This window comes from Vanessa tameamea, chromosome 10 (genome assembly GCF_037043105.1).
Source record: "Vanessa tameamea isolate UH-Manoa-2023 chromosome 10, ilVanTame1 primary haplotype, whole genome shotgun sequence".
Lineage (NCBI taxonomy): Eukaryota > Metazoa > Arthropoda > Insecta > Lepidoptera > Nymphalidae > Vanessa > Vanessa tameamea.
The window spans coordinates 3,323,077-3,347,036 of NC_087318.1; the positions used below are offsets into that span (position 1 = coordinate 3,323,077).

The window sequence follows — 23,960 nt, forward strand, 5'->3', positions numbered from 1 at the left end:
TTAACTACCGAAAAGAAAATATAGCAAGACTGAAGACACTCAATAGTTATTCTATTTCTCAAATAAAATAGATAATGATCTATTATAAGCGGAATTTTCATTTTCGGAATTAAAATTTAAAAAATTAGTCTAATATTATATCATTACGATTTAGAACTTGAAAATTAGATAGTTGTAATTTTTATCGAGTATTATCGATACTATGCGATATTTAAATGAATAAGGAAGAAACCAATTCATACGACTCGATTTAAGTCGATCAATACATAGAAATTGCTTTGAGCCATCTTTTTCTGAAAGCTTTGAACTGTCTTTTATTCAGATGTAATCAATTAAAACGGGCTCAAATATGTTTTATTTGCATTTCTCTGCTACATTTTTCGACTGTCGATGAATTTAATTATTTTACATAAATTATGATATTATACGCTCGATAGAATCGTAGAATGTTGCAAAATATTATCGACTCTTATCGATTTTATATGTATATAAAATCAAAATAAGCAAGTTCATTAGGTACAGCATTGTAGGTTAATCTAATTATTCTCTAATATAAGACGTTAAAGCTGCGTTTAAAATTTTTACTTTAACTGTCGTGTCGGATTTGGTGTTCCATCAGATTATGAGAGAGCATTTTGTATGCGGCTTTGCGCTTGTGAGTCGTAATATGTCCCGTTAGATGGCTAGTCTCCCTTGAGAATGAGCGCTATGAGGGCTGAAATCAGTCAGGAGGCAATTATCACCTCCAAAGTATGAACATCAGGACTGTATCTCTTAAAGCATATTGCCATGCCTTGTTTACTTGTGTTTAAATAGTGGTTAAAATTTAAAAGTTTTTACTATAAATGAGTTTTTCACATTTAAAATCATTTTGCATCTTGATGGGTCTGAATTTTAGAGAAGCCTAACGGCATTAAATTGATTGACTTCGTAATTCTAATAACCTCAGTCTAATGGCTTTTGGTGTTGATATTACATTTTGTTACCGTATTTGCAACAAATGCGCGAAGGCAGTAATATTATTCTACATTACAATAAAATAAAACTATGTCGCTTGTTCACATTTTTTTATAATGAGCGAACAATTAAATATATCGAAAATGTTATACCTACATAGATGTGTAGGTAATTAAGTTTTAGAAATTAAGTAATCACATTAAAAAAATAACTGTATTGAACTATATTAGAGTATATTCATTAAGCAATGGTTATCTTTTGTAACCAAAAAAATCTAGTAAAATGTTTGTCCAATGATTAATTTTAAGGTTAAGTCAAAACTAAATAATTAATCATATTTGTTTAATTAAAAATCAATACTTAACAAACTAATTAAAATTATCTATACAATCAACACACATTTTATACACAACACACATCTATATTTATATAAAGTCGATTAAAGATTATAAGTTGCAGCACTATTTAATTCACTTTTTGTTTCTTAAAATGTATAAATATCAGGTACCTATTACCGATAAACTTATTTTTGTCTACTTTGTTAACCTTATAAAGTCCATTCTTATAAAATCAACTAATACTGATACATAAGAGTTAAAAATAAATAATATAATTGCAATATGTATTTTCTTTATATAACAATAATATAATTCATAAATATTTAATTAAATGGTATTAAATAACTATTACGAATTTATTTAAAATAAAGGAAATCTGATTTTTTATTATAAGGATAAGTAAGTTACGTTTTGGACAGATAATAATATGAATAAAATGCTTATAAATTAATACACTATAGCTCAGTAAAATTAATCGATTTTTAATATCATGCTTTTATGTTATCATTATTATGGGTATATATATAATAATATATTGTCTGCTTTTAAATATTACAAACCAATCAGGACTTTTAGATTAACTCGTCTTGAATATATGCAACTTTTAATGTAAAGAGCATCGTTGCAATAGCAAAAATGTATTAAAGAAATAATCGCCATTTCGTTTTAAGTATATTAATGTTTTTGCTGTATTATACTGGGATTAAAAATGAATCGAATGTATTTTATGTGCGATTTTCTTTGATTGTATAAATTATGTGTCAGTACATTTAAATTTACTCATCAATATAAAACACTCTTTAAATATAGGTAGTAGTTAATAGTTCACGTTAAATTACCATTTTGGGTGTATATTACTTTTTAATATTAAAGTCTATTGGTAGGGAGGGTTTAAATTAAATGTTTCTTAAGTTGATATTAGATATATTTATGTTCTGAGATAGTGCGGCGGCGGCGGGGGCGGAGGAGCCGGACGGAGCCGCGGACCGCGCTCGAGCTGTCGTCGCCAAGATGCCATCGCTTCGCTGAGGGACCACAGCTCCGAAAGGAGCGAGAGATCTAACTGACGAAGGCTGGCCTGTAATATAAAGAAAGACACATTATTGGTATTGTGCCAAACAAGAAAAAACTGTGTTTATTGTGATTATTCTATTCTTATTTTTTATTTCCCCCCTTCGTTTGAGGATAAGGACTTGAAGTTATTTCACGTTGTTTCAATGCTGATAGGATACACATGTGGTAGATTTTCGTCTACTTACAAATTCCCAATCTTTATAGTTCAATCGTTATTATTCGTTTGACGAATGTCCTTAGTCGAGGTGTAATCAATCTGTGCTATGCATTGTCTGTTCAGGAAGAAATGGCGTCTTAAATTATGGCGAAATTGTTTGAATGAAACGTTGATTGATAACCGTACAAAGTCCCGGTACTTAATAGCGAGTAATTCAAGACAATATGGACCGCATTGTTATCGAGAACTGAGCTGGTAGCTAATAGTAGTGAAATTTATCGTGAGCTTAGCTTAATATTATACCTGGTATTCATGATAAGCAGTTTTCTTTTCATCAAGTTCTTAATAATGCTATGAACACGAGTAGGTCAATATTGTTTTACTCAGTGTATTCGTAACGATTTATAACATTTATGTACAGAATTTACACGTATTCTGACGTAGATTATTATACCTTACTGCATGAAACAAGATAAGTAAATTCACAAAACTGCGTCTCTCTAAGGGAAATTTGAAAACTTTTGTGTTTATTATTAATCGTATGCATACATATAATATGTTTGTATTGCAATTTTCTAATTTGTTTAGTATAATTATTAGAATGTATAGAACCACTTGGTTGGCGCGACCTTCCGCCGCGTTGTCTTCGATTGCGTTAGTCAAGAATGCAGAAAGATCACGACTTTTATGTAGGACAGGAGTGTCAATAAATAACATCATACCAGCTTTATCTGACGTTTTACGTTGAGGTACGTCCCATTCGTCTTGAAGCCGATTCTTCTCCGTTAAATAATATTAAACAATAATTAAAAATAAAAGTAGGTAAACTTTAACTCCTTTAACTGTTATTAAATTTCCAAATAGATAGTTAGTTTCTTAACTTATCCAAGGTCTGTGAAAACGAATTATAGACATGCATATACTATAAAAGAATTTGTGTAAAATCAAGTAACTAACTTTAAATAATATTTCATTTATTCACTGACTTTAAGACGGGACAGTGTAAGTTAATTATTAGATCGCTTATAATGCGCATGTATGAATTTCATACTTCAAGAAGAGTTTTAGAGAAGTGCGAAGTGAAGTGAAAGACGTGAGCTAGAATAGTACTTGACTAGTTACTACTAGGGATATTGCTAGGGACGATACTTATTAAGTGGTATTAGGACAAGCGGGTAATTTATATATACACATTGTGTTTACATAAATATAGTAATCACTTCACGTAATATATTTTAGAGAAGTTTGAAATTTAAGTTATTTCATTAGAGACAAAACTTAATAAGAATTGTATAACTTAATATAGAAATTTATTATAAAGTTGTTGATGTAACATAGTCATAATCGCGAGCCCTACATAGAAAAAGCTATCAAGACCGTTGTTTATGGTATAAACTTAAAATTATCTATACCTAGACAAAGCGGTGCGAATTATGTCTGTATTAAATTAAAATAATAAAAATAGGTCCGGTAACTCAACGAAATAAAGTTTTCTATATATATGTGTATATCCAGGAGATAAATCACTATAACGAAAAGTTCGATTTCTGTTTCAATCAGCTGAAAATTATTGTCTCTACCTAAATTAAAAATGAACAATAGTCATCCAGGTCATACGTTCTTCTAGTGTTAGATCAGATCTAAGAAATTGTCACTACCTTAATTAAAATGATCAATAGAGATCTAGGACATACGTTCTTCTGGTTTCAGATCAGATCCATGAAATTCTCTCTACCTTGATAAAAAATACCAATATAGAATTGCTCTTAACATAAAACATTCTATGCGTAGTCATGGCCCCTTAAGAGATTTATTATCTCTATACATTTCTCACAGATAGAAGCATCAATATGAAACTTATATCAAGGTTCACTTTGCAGAAACCTGTTTTATCAAAACCAATAAACCGTTACACCCACATACGTTAATAGGTAATGTTAGAGTTTATGTGGTGCTTAAATAAATTTGGCCTACTTAACGACTAGGTTAGGTTCATAAACGATACTATAACGGAACTAATCTATCATATGATGGCAAAGATAATTGGCATTCGTATCAATATTTAATACAATTAATATGATTCGTGTTCGATGATGAAGGTATAGTTGTAAAGGAAAGTATTGATTTGGAATTCAATCAAACATGATATTTATTTTAATTTGTACTAATAATAAAACGTAAATCTTAATACATTTTAAAATTAGAAACAATATTTTTCTGTAGTTGACTGTACCGATTCCTCTTGAATGATCAAAAATGATATAATTAGCATCATCTCGATAGACTCGAGATAAAATCACTTCGCGTATTGTGTGTAAAAGGGAAAGTGCGTATTGACATCTTCCACGCTCCGGTAGAAATGGAAATGTGATCATACCAGCATGATGGCACGTAATGGACATTAGTTGAATACTATTTCAACTTCGTTTCGCACGATATATGTGCTGCTCCCAAATTATACGAACGATAACGATATCCATATTGGTATTTTAATATCGCAAGATGGCGCGCCGAGTGACAGCTTAATGCGTTTCACGCGAGACGCGAAAATATTTATATTAAAAGTTAATCCAAGCGTCAAGACGGTGAACGAGGTTACGTGTGCGTCGACATATCAAATTATATTTATTTAATTACGACTCAATTAATTCAAATTTCATAATTCGAATGCAAATCTCAAATTATCGTTATAAGTCAGATATACATTAATCATTTCAAGTATTAAAAATGTTTACTGAAAGATATAGCTAGTTTTTAAGGTATAAAAAGCTCATGTCTTTCCTTGAGATTCAAGTCTGCTGCATACATAATTTCATCGAATTACATTCAGTGGTTTGTCCACGAAAGCGTAACAGATAGACCGATAGATAGTCAGTTACTTTCGTATTTATAACATTAGTATAGATTAAACATAAAATTTTACGATAAAATCGATAAAAAATATTTGATGAAGGAAACGCTGAGCACATCGTAAAACGCAAAATAAAATTGTATTTATATTGAGTCTCATCATTATCCATTAATATTAATATACTTACATACATAGAGTAATATGTTAACTCGGTTAGCAGGTCACACGGTTGTCATAATGATTAAATTTTCTAATGGGTCGTAGGTAATATTACGACGCGATTTTCATAATATTACGAAACAGAAAATTGTCAATAACTTGGAAAACTATGCAATACTCTAAAGGTGGATTCAAATATGGAGATGAAATAGCTTCTGCCAGCGGTTAACTTGTATTTAATATTATCTAGTGTTAGTCAAAGTCATAAATCTTTATTCGATATAGAAGTGTTTACGCTTATTGATAGTCAAACATCTACCACCGGTTCGGAATTTAACACCTCGGACCTGAGAAGAACCGGCGAAAGAAACTCAGCGGGATATATATTTTTTTTCCATTTTGCATGTACAATAATCATTATATTTTAGTTATTTGAAACAGCCTGTGCAGTCAACTAAAAAGTCATTAGTTTTGTAATATTCTTTAGCACACAAATACTCTTTGACGATTTTTTTGAATTTTATAATTGAATAATATTGAACGTTTTCTGGGATCCTGTTGTAAAAACGTATACATTGCCCAAAAAAAGAGTTACTAGCCCTGTGTAATCGGGTACTTGGAGTAACAAGTTTATTCTTGTTCCTAGTGTTAATAGAATGTTAGTCACAATTTCTGGGAAAATCATTTATGTTTTGCGTACATATATAACATTATCAAAAACAAATTGAGAAGCGACAGTCATTATTTTAATTTCTTTAATTTTACCTCTTAACGAATCTTTTGGGCCCAGGTTATAAATTGCACGAATATCCCTTTTCTGCAGTACAAAAATGGTATTAATGTCATAACGGTAAAGGAAAATTTCGTGCGAAACTCGTTGCGTGTTGAAACAAATTTGAACCACAAAGACTTTTTTCTCTTTTATGATAAAGAAAGAAAAATTAAACTACCGTCCGCGAATTTACATGACTATAATGATCCAGATCTTAAATAACCTATAGTACAAATTATGGATTAGTGAAAAATTTTAAATGTCGACGAAGTTGTAAACAGAATATTAGAAGTATAATTAAAGTAGATATACGTACTTATTTGCGAGATTTATTATTACATTATAATACATTTATAATCAAGAATTGTTGTAGTCGATAACATAGCAAGCTATTATCAAATCGCTTGGAATATGTAAATCTAAGGTTTGTTTATCTTTAGTTCTGCCCTTGGAATGGGCTATATGAGTTACAAGCTTTAAAATTAACCCACAATAGACGTAATATGTAAATGATTCTTACTTTCTACGACTAATAAGACTTAGTAATTCATATAATAAATTAAATAATTAATTTTAAGTAATTAGGAGCCGTGATGGTTCGGTCAAGTAACACTCAAATTTAATATACTGAAGCGTGATGCAAAAAGTATCGAGCCTTCTCAAAAAACTATTTTCAGGCTGTTACTGCTGTTTTTTTTTTAACTTGAGTATGTCAATGAAATGTAAGAAGCAAGCGTTGGTTAAATTAGCAATTTGGAAATACATTTTGAAGACAATTGTTATGTTTTGTGTTCAAGTCAGAGAAAACTAGAATGAGTTTATTTATATAACTTACTACAAATATAGTTTATTCTTAAAATTACATTATTCCATTACACAACTTAGAGCAATTACAAACAAAATGATATCCTCATATATTGTTTATATATATATATATATATAGGTATATATATATATAGGTATATATATTAACAATTGCATATGAACCGATAAGATTGCATCGCACTTTAATGTGCGATAGCAAATACATATATATTTCTTATAAAATCGATATACAGTGTGAAATATTTATTGACAAATAGCGATTTCGATGAGCAATGATCTAGATACAAATATATCAATTAATAGAAATGAATCATATCAATAAATCACGTGCCGAGTGATTTACGAATTTAAAGTTTATGTCAATATTTTAATATATGTTTTTTTATGGTATAGGTTGGCGGACGAGCATATGGGTCACCTGTTTGTAAGTGGTCACCATTGCCCATAGATAATGGCGGTTTAAAAAATATTAACCATTCCTTACATATCCAATGCGCCACCAACCTTGGGAATTAAGATGTTATGTCCCTTGTGCATGTAGTTACACTGGCTCACTCACCCTTCAAACCGGAACACAACAATACAGAGTAATGCTGTTTGGCGGTTGAATATTTGTTGAGTGGGTGGTACCCAGACGGGCTCCAAAAAGCCGTACCACCAAGTAAATAAATAATCTACTAAAGGATAGACTAATAGACCACATGATGCCAACCATGAGTTATATACGTAAAGAAAGTGTTCATATACCTTTTGCTATAAAGTTTTTTTTTTTTTATAGTTGTAATGGAATAGGCGTTTGTCTTCCATCTCACCTGATGGAAAGTGTAGATGAAGACGAAGGTGGTACACGCCCATCCAAAAGAAACCTGTTCACTCTACTCTTAAAGGCTCCAGAGTTCAACTCATCAGGAAAAATAGACCCAGGCAGGTCGTTCCAAATTTTGGCGACTCTCACCAAAAACGAGCTGTCAAGCCGTTTAGTTCGAATTTTGGGTATGTCAACAACGTATGGATGAAACTTTTGCCTGCGCCTAGTAGTCCGATAAAGTAATCTTTTACATGCTTTGCACTGCCTATCTATATAACGAGGAAAGTAGCATGTGTTTAATTTCAATGAAATTATAGTTCATGTGTATCCACTAACCCGTATTGGAGCAATTATGATGGAATCAGCTCCAAACCTTCTCCTCAAGGGGAGAGAAGGCCTTAGCCCAGTGTGTAGATTCTATATTAGTGTAGTTAATTTTTTTGCTGCAGGTACAAACACGAGTTGATGTAATAGTTATTCGAAATCGAAAATATTATTAGCAATGACACTAACGAGTCATATTTTACATTCCCACATCTATTTTATACTTTGTATTTGTGTTTAAAACTCAATTAGGCGTATAGTCGCTGACAGTTAAATTTGTCGAAAGTCCAGGCAGAACAATAAAAAAATGTTATTGCCTATTTAAACCCAAATATAATATATACTAACTATACTACTACCCAAATATAATATGTACCCGTGACTTTGTTCGCGTTTGTATTTAACAAAAAAAATATTGTTGTAGTAAACAGACAGAAAAAAAATGTAAAAAATGATATTTTTGTATATTGTACCATGTAGTATAAAGCGTTTATTTTAATAATACAAATAGACACTCCAATTTTATTTGATGTATAGAGTATTGATAAAAGGAGAACAACCTGACAGACGACTTGCTTGTATATATACAAATTTTCTTAATAAACTTACTTTCGCATTTATAATATCAGTCAAAAATCGTGTTTTAAAATGCGACCAGTCGTAGAGCCGACCGTCAACTATGCCGAAAGGTCAGACAATGTAAAAAATAAAAGAAGACCGCTTTTAAAAGCCGAACACAATAATATAGCTCCCCGTCCCGACTTCATCCGGATGAAATAAGAATTTAATTTACATCCCGATCGCAGCGCCACTTATCAGGTTCAATTTAAACTACACTCATAACTACACTGAACTCCTAATCGGTCCAACCGTTTAGGAGTTTAGTTACATACACACGTACAGAAAATTTATATACATATAGAGATGTTACACTGCGAAGGTTTAAAGTGTACAATTCCTGCATTATCTAAGGAAAATATAATTTAATACAACAAAACGAATGACACGTTTTTTCTATGAATTAAATTAAGACGTAGTTTACGATGACTATTTCTAATAACTTATCCAATTAAATAATTACGAATCATTAATTAAAAACACATAAATTCCCCTAACTCAATTATGATTATTAAGACGAGATTTCAAAGGGGAGGCTTGATTAAATTAACCATGGACGTCCCATTAAGTTTGCTAGACAAACATGAAATAGTTTCAAATAAATAAACAATGCTAACAAATTCATTAATTCACAATGTTATAATTTAGTAACGATATTAAATTAAAGATTAATGTTGTAAAACGTCAACGTTTAATAGATACCATTAAATAATAAAAATTAGTAGATGGCACGCTGGCTAAACTAAAATTACAAGTAAGTCTTAAAAACTATTAAGAGGCATTTGTAGGGTATCGAGTTCTTTTATTATAAAACAATGGATCGAAACATCCGTTAGAAAGAAAACCTAATAGTTCCACATTTGTAAGCGGACGGTTACACCAAACTGTTTTGAGTTGTTGTTATTGTAGCTAGTTCAAAGGAAACCCTTATTACAACGTACCACGTCCGCCCTATTGTGTACGAATCAGTCTATAGTTGGAACAAAAACTATTTCAAGCTCTACTGTTAACAATAAAATTGTCGAAACCACAAACAAATAGCTTACGAATAAATAAGTAATCGTTAATTGATGTCTAATTATTTATTATGTAGGATTTCCTATGGAATTTTCTATCGACAAAGTAGGACGTCACGTACCGTCACGAATATTATACCATAAATGATCTTTCACCGCGGAAGACAATAAGTAGGTTGGGTTAGCCACATGTCTTGTGTTACGATATGATGAAATTCTAGATATCATAACCCTCACAATATTGCAGTAAATATACAAAGGTATATTCTGATTTTTGATTTATATATCTCTGTCCATAACAACGGTATAGTAACTTGATCCTAAGACATCATAGTATTCACCGGCGCCGGCGGCGGCGCCTCCAGGAGGCCCTTGCACCCACGTGTTATAGCTAATTTGAATTCAATACCTCGCCTCTACGATACGAGTTATGATATTATTTATTACTTACACGACTCGGAAGAAAGTACCCATTACGATTTGGTCGGCAACTTCCTGGGACAATTTTTCGTCGATACAAAGTTATTTTATACAAAAATATAACTTATACTATATTAATACGAAAACATAGTTATATAGATTTATGATAAAATAAGAAGAATGACCATTTACCTATTTCACAATGATGATGGCATATAGTGAAATAAGTTTACATTATAACAGAAGTAGCACCAAGATGCTTAGAAATTACCAGCATTAGAAACAGTTATACACGAAGGCGTTAGAAAAACGTATCGGTCTCGTGGGACCAGTCCACCCACGGTCGCGATCCAGTCCACTTATTTTAGCCAAGTTTGTAAACTTACTCAACCGTGATTACTTTTTGTTCAATCGAATGTATGCTTTATTAGGTATTACGAAATTTTAAGAGTAAATCGGGCTAAACTCAAGCAGGTTTCAAAGTAATCGTATTTTTAATTCGTGGTAAACTATGATATTGCTCAAATATAGATAAAGATGTTTGAAAATATAATGAAAATACAAATGTAATGAGTAGGATTACATTCACTATAATTTATCTTTAAAGTTGTTATTTACGAGTAGCTAATAAAATATTTTATGTAAATACTTCAAATTGAGTTTTACGTTGTGGTCTTAATAACTTCCATTGTGAAGGGTAAGTGTGCCAATGTAATTACAAACACAAGAGACTTTTAATGTGGGTCGTAAGAAATACGCCGACAATGTCTTCTACAGTCCATGTCTACTAATAACCAAAGTCAAGCCATATAACTAGTCATCAACACTATTTAGATAGAAATGCATTCGCTATAATACCTAAAATCCTAGTTAAATAGCCTTTTTATAAAAATCAAAATAAAATAAGAAAGGCATGTAACGAAATCAAAAGACTACGAAATTTAATCTCACTGAATGTCAATGAGAATCTCTGTTGAAATTATGTTTGTTTATTGGCTCGAAAGGCTGAACGGATTCTCATAAAAATTTAATTAGGATACGTTTTTAATTTATTTAAATTTAAAAAAGTACCAAATCAAGGGAAAATAAATGGGTGCATTTTGAGATAGATCCGTTATATACAGGATATATAATTATTGGGTTTTCACGTGTCGGTTTAACGGTAATGTTTATTAAATAACGAACTTATATTATCGATCGTCGTCTATCATGGTTAATTGTTATTAATTTATTTAATATATATATTATTTCATTAAATTTTTTATTTCTGATTTTGATTATTAATATACTTTGCGGGTTTTTGTCATAAATATTTGCAAACGATGTATTCGAAGCTGTTATATACGTTCTGCTGCTGCTACTGTACATATTATCTAGCATAACGGTTCCAGCGAACGGAAATTGCAGTTTCTCATCAATAGCCATAAGCGGATAGGTAATCTTTTTGCCTTGCAAAGATTGAACCTCTAAGGACGTACAAGTATACCCGCTCTACTTAGCGAGCCGACATTACACGTTCGGAAATACGTGCAACCCGTATCTACGAACATATGATCCGGTTTGTAAATCACGTTCGCCCGGTCAAATCTTTAGCAGCTGATATTCTTCGTATAAAACAAAATGTTTCAATAGAACAAGACATTATTTCAAAGTAATGTTTAACAATAACTACTAATCCTAACTTTACGCCAATGAAAGTTGTATCAGAGGCGGGTACATCACTAAGACAATATTACTAACTAATTTATTATTTGAAAAGTACCTAGTATTTTTTATTATACTGAGAGTTTGAGCAATCCACAGTCTAATGTATCGTCGATAATAATAACATAATTCTAAACAAGTGAACACATAGCACACTTCGATAAGTAATAACGATTATAATTACTTCGTGTCTACGCATTTACTTATCCCCACGCCCCAGAGCAGGTAGTCGCGCGTGCCGACTCAATTATTATCAAGACGTTCGCAGCTGCACACTTAACATTTTATAATTGTTAACATCTGCCTATCCTGACAATGTGTTGAGACTTATAAAAACATCACGTGTGATAAGTGTGACCGTTGGAAACATCTTGGTTTGATCGATGAACATATTATGTGTTAAATGATTGAATAATCATAAGTTATAATTTATATTTTGCTTCGTTTGTTAAAATATGTTGGTTAACGTCACCAAGGAGCATCGTCTAATACCAGTTGCCCGACCAGTTGTGAACCTATCTTTACAGTCTCGTGAAGGTCGTCACAGGCATTCGCAAGGCGAGGTCCTGACGTCATAGCTCGAATGAATTAAATGACCAAAACTGCCGGTTTTAACTACGTAAGGTGCAATTTCGATCGATCCGTTGTAGCTAAAATTTCATTTATCAAATTCTGCTTTATCATTATTAGCTATTACTTATCAAAATGAAGAATGACGTAGTCACATTGACAGGCAGTGGTTTGTACTTGACAAATTCTCAAATTATAGATGTTTAAACACAAATTAGATTATACTACGGAAATAAAAACTTAGCAATACGAATAAGAACATTAAAATATTTTTATATGTTATTTGGCGAAGTTACCATATTATGCCAACGTATGACTAATGATGCCAATTATAAATCGTGCCTCCGCATCATATCAGTTCATCCAATGAGACGTGTGGAGATGTGACGTCAGAGGGATTCGCAAATAGAAATGGACTGATTCACTTAAATTACAAAATACTGGACACAATACAACTCATAAGTAACTACGTCGTTACAACATGACTAAAAATAATATCGGTGTTTGCATATATATTATTCCTAATATAAAAGTGTAAAAACTTAAAACGCCCTTATTTTATCTAGGATTCAACAACGTAGTGAACCTAATAAATGTTTAATCATTTATTTTTATAGTGACAACGACATTAAGCCTGATAATCCGTTTAATTTTGTTGACCCTGAGGTCATGGCACTAACAAGCTATACAAGCAAGCAGACATTGATATTCACTTGATAATTCACTTCACTTATTGTTATTTTTTTGCCGCATACTCCCACGTGACTCAGATAGTGAATCAACACGTTTTTAAGTCTGTTCAGGTGTGTGACATTGAAATATTACAATTGCATTGAATTTTGATCTAATATATACTATATTTTGTAACGTCGTTTCATTATTGACTCCATATTTAAAGACACAAATTGCTCAGTCGATCGTGAAAATGAACAGTGATTATGTAAAGAAACACATGATTACGTTTTTAGTAATCGCGATTAACTTAGAGAAATATTATGACATAAATTACACAATACTATTTCTTGGCGGTAGAACTTTGTGCAAGCCCATCCGGGTAGTTACCACCATCATAACTATATTCTACCGTCAAGTAGGAATACGTTTACTGTGTATTCCTGTTTGAAGGGTTATTTATTGAGTCAGTGTAACTACAGGAACAAGGGACATAATATTTCACAATATGGCGTTTGAAATTAAAAAAAAATTGTTAAAAGTTTATACGGCGCTAATGTCTATGGGCAGCGGTGACCGCTTATCATTAGTTGGCTCATTTATTTACCCGTCTGCCTGCTTATGCTATAAAAAATACAACAATGCTCTATGTGTCCATACATATTTTTACTAATAAAAATCTTTTTCATTGATTTTTTTCATTATGTAGATTTTAAACGCAAAATAAGTAACACACCTTTTTTGAATTACGTGTTATTGTTTATTTATACCACGTGCATACACTTGGTCACGAATATATCAAGAAGGTTTACAGCGTCCAATGTTATGCACTTTTGATCCTTATCTGTCAATGTTTAAAAACTATATTACTCTGAACATGTTTTATCTATACATATTGTCTTATATTCTCTGGTGAACTGTGATGGTGGGTACAAAGCACTGTCAATCGTTGGCATTCAGCACGCGTTCCCTTCGGATTTGGTAGGTCATCCGGTGTAACATGACCTTAACTTTATAGCACAAGGCGCAAGGTGTGCCAAGCAAGGAATTTATTTGAGCAGACATAGAAAGTTATTTAGCATTTTCTCGGTACATCGATAGTTCATATAAAAGTTCCTTTGTATTTATCGATTTGAAAATAATCAGATAAATTTAAAGAAAAGGAAATGATTAAAACCAAACACATCAATACAACGTATCTCAGTTTAGTGGTAGAGTGAGCACCTACCATACCCTGACGGGCTTACACAGAGGCAGATAAGGCAGGCACTATAAAACAAAAAATATATTGTTCCATATCTACGACTTGTCGCAAGAATTTGATAATTGTAAGAATCAATAAATTTGTTAACAAGAGATATTGTTTCTTGTCAATATTATTAATTCTATCATCATTTCTTTGTGTAGTTTGTGTACAGATTATTTTGATAAATAATAACAACACGCTCGTGTGCTGTAATAGCAGTGTGTATTATGTCTATAAATAATTAAAGACAATCACCATAGGTTTTTAGTGACGTAAGTAGTTTAGATATACTCAGTTCTTACAGTAAGCTGACGATATACTTGAACATATTTATAAGGACGATACAAAAACAGCTTTGTATTTTTATAACGAACGAGTTGTGTATGAGTGGTATTAATATACAAATATTATAAAAAATGAAATACGATTTTAATTTTATATCCGAGTAAATGTACAAAGTCGCCTTGACACGACAGCTATTAACATTTCGACAAATACCGTTCGACTCGAGGCCAATCTAAAACAATGTACCTTACTGTAAACGTTAAGACATTAGAAAATCATTTAATTAAAAAAATATATTTTTATAACAAGTTTTAATTTAATCTCTGTATTCACGCGAATAAAATTTTGTTTAATTATTAGTTTGTAATCATCAGACCGAAAGGTTTGTGAAAAAATATGTAGCAGTTGGGTAATTCAATTTTTGGAGTGGTGTTGGTTTAAAAATCTTTTGAGACATTTGATCCAAACACACTTAACAGGTTACGGTAAATAAAAGCTTGTAATATAAATTGATAGATATATATAAAGGAATATAAATCGCCTCACTGATGGCCCGAGCCAAACATCTTAGGCGGCGTGTATTCGGGTATTTTCCAACCCCTGGATTAAAATGCGAATTTCGATTCGAAACGGTCGTAGTATTTTAATATCGACGTTTCAAAAACGTTTCTGTGTGAAGTTTACTTGAATAAAATTGATTTGATTTTTTTTTTAAACATAGCTAAGGCCTCCTCTCCTTTTGAGTTTTGTGCTTATATAAGCATTCGGATTGTTGGACTTTCTGAATTTGTATTATAACTACATAGTATGTACAAAATGACAATTTGATAGAAAATAATATATAAAAAGTGATTTAAAAATTATTTTTATAAATTTTGTATGTGTGCGTGCAGGTAAATATCATCTTAATTAGTAAAGATTATTTATAAATTGCTCATATTATCAATAGAGTCGGGTCGTTGACAGCGCAAAACGCAAATTTAGACGCAGGAAAGGTCGAAGATGACTCAGTAACATTACCACTTATTATATCTCGCGAATAGGTCGAAGCATTAATATAAATTATTGTTTCATTGAACCTAAGTTCTATGAAAACTTGGATTAAATTCAAGCGAAATCTATAAGGGAAGAGGCTGTAGTTGATTGAAGACATCAAGTTGAGGTCTACTGATAATTTTAATAAACATGCGTAGATTTAAACAATTTTGCTTTAACGTTTTGAAGAGTGATATGTATTTGAAACTTATGATTAATACGTAACGATGTTGTTTTATAGAGCTCAGTCACTCAACGGCCACAACATTTAGATTTTTTTTTTCATATTTAAAATGTTTGGCTAAATAATTTCACAACAAAAATAAATAATGATGTTTTTTAAATATTATAATTAATATTTTATAAAAATTAAATAGATAATATATTAAATTGTAGACATAATTACCTATAAACATTTCAATGACATATACGAATTAATAATATCTTTTTTTCTTACCGTCGCCAAAAGAATAACGTTTTTTATATAAGCACAAAATTTCACAGTTTCTGTTGATTGGACAAAATACCATTCGCTATTAAACCATTCATGTGATTCATATAAATGTTACCAAAATATTAATTCCACAAATCTCTTGTATTGTAAGTTATGAATATTGCAATAATACAAACTAACTTTGATTTGAATGGCCGACAGCCTCGAGCAGTCAAGCATTTACGACAGGAAGGTTTTTCCACTCGATTCACAAATGATAGAAAAAATTACATCACTAGCCGTTGACTATAGACAGGTAAATAAACGTTAACATAATGGTAAAATTACCCTCGGTGACTCATAGGTTGTTAAGACATCGTGGCCTCAAGTCGCGCTCTGCTTAATTCTATGTAGGAAAAGAAACAATAGGCGACTCACAGTCTACCCGGGCTGTTTCAACATTCGCCTAACGACGAAGCGAATGAGCGTACAGTGAAGTTGTCGCTAAAGATGTAATCGAACGTCACACTTTCCACGATTAACTACGATTAGATCACCGAGGCGACAAATACGTAAACGAAAATAACGATTATGTAATTATCATTAATTATAAGATTTGGTTGTCTACTGTAGGAAACATTCGCAAGGTCTCACATTTTTTGTAAGAATATTATCAGGAAAAACGATAAAGCTTATTTGAAAATCTGTCTAGTAATGCCCAGTCTACGTGTCTCTTTACGTGGTTGTAATCTTTTCACATCGCTGCTCGAGATACGAGTATGTCGTCAAGAGATCAACGGAATTCTCGTTTAGGCACCGTCTTTTGGCCTGGTTTCAATCACGTATTTTAGTCACTTGAGCGCCTTCCCGAATATGTAAGCGAACAAGGAGATAGTTTTACGCTAGTGACCTAAAGTTAGTACTTTCTCTTCAGGCCGTGTACATGTTTCGGTATTTCGAAGTAAACATTCGACTATTAAGAATACATGAAAAGTTGCCGCGCATGGATGAAAGTTAAGTGCTCAAAAGTGGGACATTTAATTAATTCTCATAATCTTTATACATTCGTAATAATGATTATTGTGTAACATAATATGAGATACATGTGATATTGCATATTGATACCAAGAGTCATTAAGAGTCTGTTTATGGAACAGAAGTCATGAATGGATCGTTAGGGAACGCATGGCTGGCTAACTGTTTCCGACGCAACCTTAATGTTACATATTCAACTATACGAGGCCTCCACCTAGAACGGCAATCGGAAATCTTTTGTTCGTTTATAATGAAAAATAAAATAATGATAAAAAATCAAGGAAATAAAACAAATACGGATAATTATTACATCGTTAAGAGTTAGATCGCTATTTTATTGCAACTACCAACGATTGAATATTAATTAATACATTTCGTCTTTACACTTTAATATTTTTATAACAACAATATAGTTTATATGTAATAGTTGAAGCGATTTGATAACACAGTAAATTAGTACTTTCACTGGTTTATCGTACCGTTTACACGCATTTCTCGTCTTAAATAATTTAAAATTTTAAACTTAATCGATGTTACAAATATTCGCTTTTACATATCGGACAATCTTCATTAATAACATTACGCACATCTTGTTTTTGCTGTTTATCTAACGTTAAATCTCACGCACGATTTAAACGCAAACTTTTCACCAATACGTCAAAACTAATCGATACAATAAGGAGAATTTGTTGTTCTTGGATATGAAGTTAATGCTGATAGTGGTTTGTACGCCGACTATATTTGAATATCGTTTACAGTCAACCCTGATTACAACATCTGTTTGTCGAATAAACATTAACTAGATCTTTACTTTGGTGATATTGTTGAAAGCGTGACCAAACTGAAAACGAAACGAGTAGTAAAAGTTTTGTTAAAACGAAAAACGAAAAAAAATGCAATCGCTTGGAATTCTTATTCCAATTAAGCGAGACATTTCATTCAAGTTAACGACATCATAGCTAATGACCATTATAATATCACGTGAATCATTTTTTTTACCTTTGATTTGAAGCTAATTACAATCTATCTAACATCATATAAATAAGATTAACAACAACGTAAAACTTAAATAAAATGTGGTTTCCGAATTTTATCTCCAGAATAAAAATAAAAGCAGTAGTTACCTAAGCCTAGTTAAGATAAGTGGATAACAGCCGAGAACTTACATAACGCAATATACGCTCAAATCGGTAAATCATGTATTTTAGTCAATTACGAGTAAAATACCGTTATTACAAAAGTACTTACATATCTGTATAAAATGCAACGTCACATCATGATCGGAAAAAAATAATAAATCATGATATACAAACGAACAAACTGATGAATTAATATAGTATTGATTTCATATCGTTTGCACAACGTATGTTCATCATAATAGTATTTACCTATAAATACTTAATGTATTAAATAAGTTAAAATCAATTGGATACACTCAATAGACATTTCAATTTAAGTTTAATGGTAACCTTTCTTGTTAAAATTTCTTAGTTGTGGTCGAAAAAATAATACATTTGATTCTTCTTAAATCTTTGTCTATAAATGTTGGAGCATTAGTGTTAAATTTTGGGTATTCTACCTGTTAAAATTCATGTTTCTGCAATGCAAACGTTGTATATTTAAATATAGTACAGGGAATATCCAATCAACAATAAGCTACTTTTGGGATACATCTGCTAGCCGTTTGCAATTTCTTTGTTGTAGAATTGATTAAATTTTTCCTTGCATACAGTAATGAGGTTTAGCTATAATTTTAAATATCATGATGAAGATGTGTATTAGTATTGAAATATTGTCCTTGATTTTAGCTGTTATTGTACTGATCGATAGATTTCACTAGTTTTCGAGCATGCCGATTTTTTATACTTAGTTTTATTAGGTTGTTTTATGGATCCATTAAAATCTCTTTTTAGTATTGTTATTCGACATTATAATTGATTATATGAGATTTAATACAATAACATCCGTTTCAAAACATGCTTTGTCCTTTTTAGATACTTACTCATCACCGTTAACTCTAAAACGAGCACCATCATATACCATTCACGGTGGAACGGAATCTTCATTATTAGCAATTTGAATACTGAAATGTAGGTGAAATTCATTGATTGTTTATGGATAACGTGTGAAAGTGCCGCGCGTCCGGTGGCCGTGAAGTGAGACCGATGCGCGTTATCACGCAAGGTAGGTCTCCTGACATATTTTACATTTTAGAAAAAAATATATTTATTGACTATAGTAGTGTATATAATATAACAGGCTATATGAAATTATTTTTTGAGTGTCCATTTCTATTCCTATTTTCTATTCAACCTACGACTATATTATAAGACAACATTGATTTTTATTGATTTCTTGTGTGTATATTCATCAGCAGTAAACTCTGTTAAATTTTAAATGAATTTGTTTTGGAGATTTCTTTAACTATATTCTTATAATAAAGAATGTAGTGTCACTGGCATAGTCAAAAGATCTACTATTTGCACTAAAAGAAAGAGGATGGATAGTTCACTTGGAATAATAACCAAAACAACACAGTGTGCATTTTGTAATAATGAAACCTTCGATTTGACGATATATATTGTAGAAAGTGATGCATATGTAACAGGAAATTAATTCGTATAGGAATAAGGAATACATCAAGTCATGTTAAATCACGATAGAACAGCAAATAGCAAATTATTCAACTGTTCAGTACCATTTTAAACAAATTGTGTTGCAAGGCAAAATATTTGTGAATTACTATCAAAAATAAAACAAGGTTTTCGTATGCAACACAATATAATCTTAAAATAATCTATTAACAAGCAAGAGTTAATGCTTCTCATAGAATTGGCGACTTATATAAACTATTCAAGTTAACAATCTTTACTGTCTTAAATTTGTGGTAAAAGAAATGAAAAGTAATATTAAATAAGACATAATTTTATCTAAATTGGCGTGACTATGAGGTAAGTTACCTTGACAAATGTATTCAGTAAATTTCAACCTACTTTTAATATTGTCGTATGATAGATATGAAAGTTTGGAACTATATGTAATTCGAGTTAAAAAATAATCATTTGAGCTAAAGTTCAATTAAGCTAGTAGTTAGGGCTTGTCTGATTTGGTTTGACGAATCCCATATGGAAAAGGGCATCCTTTTTTAACTTGTTTATTTAATAAATATATTTTTTAACTTTTTTTATTTAATAATCTGAGAATTAAATACGCAATACATAACAAAAAAACTATGTTGTAAACGATTTGACAAATTACTACGTTTCTCAGTTTTATTATTTTTCAACTTTTAGCTATTTCTCGGAACATTTAATTAATTTTAACTATTGCTAAAATAGTTACTATCGAAACTTATTACTTAAACTCATTATGTATTCATCATGAACCGAAATTGCTCGAAGAGCCAGAACTCTTGAGGCTAATTCATCTACATGTAATTACATCAATTTTCATATCTTCAACTACTTGGTACTGGAGCTATAAGGAAAATTATTGCGATAATAGTTATTATTTTTTTTAAGTACGAGCTCTATTAAAAAATACATTCGAGATGTAGGATTTTACCATCAACGATAACAGGTGTGACTTCACACGTGTCCACAGCTTATATATTATTTGTAAACGTTTAAGCGTATGAATAGTGTTGTAAGTGACATCATCTTCTGTAGTATATGCAATATATATTTTTAAGGTTATATGATGAAATATTATTTCTAATATATAATAACATTGAATTTTTAATGTTATTGTCGCTTACACATGGGAGTGTCGTCATGTCGCTTACCGTGTGAGTTGTATAACACCTATACTTAGTAAGAACAGCAAATTATAAATTAAAGCTAAGACTTTGTAAAAATAAGTAAGTATGAGTATATTCTATGTGTTATTGACGACTATAGTACGAATATAAACGATACACGATGGCGATAAGTGCATCGTAATCGCGTTTGTTAAAACTCACCTTTACAATTGCGAATATATAGGATTTATTTATTTTGAGAAGACCAACAAGTAATTGGTCCAAGAGAGTGTCTCCGGCCATAGACACTAGTACCACAAAAACATAATCAACTCCTTATAATCACAGATACAAAGTATCTTTGCTTGGCGCTCTAATAATCTAATCGCGTTATTGTTAAAAGTTTTTCTGAAGGTAATCTTGTCATTACTTTAAGCATAGGTAGCTTAAAGAAATAATAAAATAGTAAAAACCGAATATTATTATGCACACTCGGAATTACTAAAATATTAACAATCGTTACGTCAGTATAATACAATACTGACGTGGGCTGTAACGCGACACAATACCTACTGCATTTCTAAGCGCGCTACACTTAAGAGGCTTCAATGACTGACAAAAATTCAATGACCAAAACTTTTACAGCATACAGCTCAAAATCAAATCGATACTAAACATCGTATTACGTTCATCCACTTTGTAATCCGTCGTCATATTATTAGATAGTAAAATGATACCTTTAGTTGCTATTTTAAAGGTCAAATTCGAATATTTGTTTTCGAATATGTTTATACATTGAGCCGTATCCTTTTAGAGTTATCGTTGACCTGTTAAACTCATAGTAGCCCGTTTGAAATGAGGCGTATTATGTCACTACTTAGCTACTAGGTTGATGACCCTTCACTGATCGGTACACATTTTTCTTGATTTGCCGATGGTATAATGACACTGAACAAATTATATTAGCATGCGCAAGACACATTCCTTTAAATAAGAATAAGCTACATAGATTTTTTAAATAAGAAATAAATCTACAATAAATACTGCTGGTCAACAAAACGCTAAGGAAAAACTTTTATTAGCGTGAAAACTAATAGATTAAATAGAACGTCGTCATCATGTATCATAACTTTGCTCCCTAAAAGGTGCGGTTGGAATGGAACATATTAATGAGTTTACATTTTTTATTGCATCATTACTTTCGTTTGTTTGAGCTAGCGCCCCGTTGACTGTTATATTTATAGCGCAGTAAAGTTGTGTCGTCAAACAATTCTACTATCAAAGTTCCGACTGGATTAGTTTTATTTTTATTTACTGGTAAATATAAGACACTTAATTTTTTACTTCATAGTAAATAGTCAATTTTTAGTCATACGAATTAAGGTCTAAAATTTCGTGGAATATAGCAAAGTTGTAAATTAAACGAAATGACATAAATAATTTCCTATTTCATTTACATTTATTATTTGTGAATCTTCAGTAGAATATTTCACTTTGAACTTAAATTTAATTGTATTTCGATAAAATTTAAGTTCATGGACTTCATAGTCGTTCAAATATGTTCTTCCCTATAACTCATTTCTTTAATTCGGAAACAGATTAACTCACACCCAAAAAAGCGTTTCAAAATTATATTCGTGCAAGGTAACGATCACAGCTTTAATCTTCTGGCAATCTCTCAACTACTCGTTGTCTCGCTAAAGCAACACACATTTTGGTAATTTACCTCCCCCGTTACCTTTGTGAGGAGCCGACATCGCAAAGGAGATGTGAACGTGAATGTTACGTGTATTTGTCAATCGCAATGCAACAATTGAGCCGAAATCATTAACTTTATCAGATTACTTGGACTTTGATTGGAGCTGTAGTTTAAAAGTTAAAGAATAAATGGAAATGCAAATGTTCTTTACAAAGTTTTCTTAGACTGTGGACATAAAAGAATACTGCACCGTCAAGTTTCAACTATGACTGCGACGTAAGCTTTCTCGTGTTTTGATCATCTAAGTTATAATGACGTAACTCGCCAGGGTGTCGCGTACGCTATAAATACGCGATCTCCTTTCAGGCCGGATTAGTAACCTGGTTCTAGATCCCTGCGCTCTTATCTTTTATCGTTTAGCGAAGATTTGCTTAGGTTAAGTATTGAATTCATCAGCAACTATTTTCTATGTAATTGTTTAAGATGGTTAAATCAATCATATCAAATATACAGTACGTTAATTTTTATAAGGAAAAATAAACTTGTATTACGAAAGATAAATTTTCATAATGCTGTAAGATCATTTTTATCGCAGTTTTTACAAAAAACAGTGTGTAATAAAGGTATGAGGTAATATTTTGATTAGAAATCATTAAAATATGTCAATTAAAATACAATGATGCTATCATAATTATGTCAATTATATATGTATAAGCCGGGGAAGCCTCTCGGATAATTCGTATTACGCTGCCAACACGGATGTGTTCCATTGACATTAAACAATGCGGGTTAATCGCTATTCCAAATGTTCGGCATAAATTCTTTCTAACTGAACCCACACATCACACTCATGATATAACATTCACAGGCGCTAAGTCTAATGAAAGAGCAGCTGCTTTAAATATCATGATTCCTAGTGAACTTTTATCAATTTATTTTAGAAAAGCAAATATTCTATCTGAAGATAACTGACCACCTGGACCAAAACCAAAATATTAATGATAAGTGCAAACACTGTACTCCTTACACCGTCAATACTCCACCAACTATAGGGTCTATTGCGTAATGTCCTTCCTGCTTGTATTATATCACAGGTGATAAAATTATCTATACGAACATACGTTCGACCTTTTAATAATATGACAGTATAATATTAGATAATCATACAAAAACATCTTTGAGCTTTAAATTTGAAATGTGACTTGCAAATTTTGCTTTTAGAT

General features: G+C 31.3%; 1 protein-coding gene across 2 annotated transcripts in view; it reads right to left on the reverse strand.

Annotated features, from left to right (window-relative positions):
• Positions 1 to 1,285: 1,285 nt before the first annotated feature.
• LOC113393013 (uncharacterized) overlaps positions 1,286 to 23,960 on the reverse strand; it is a 39,014-nt gene continuing 16,339 nt past the window's right edge. Inside the window, exon 3 of one of the 2 annotated variants that reach the window (XM_026629707.2) lies at positions 1,286 to 2,373. In XM_026629707.2, the coding sequence (XP_026485492.1) occupies positions 2,224 to 2,373 (150 nt within the window). In that variant the 3' untranslated portion in view covers positions 1,286 to 2,223. The remainder of the gene's footprint in view (positions 2,374 to 23,960) is intronic. The other variant, XR_003368456.2, reaches the window with a different exon arrangement.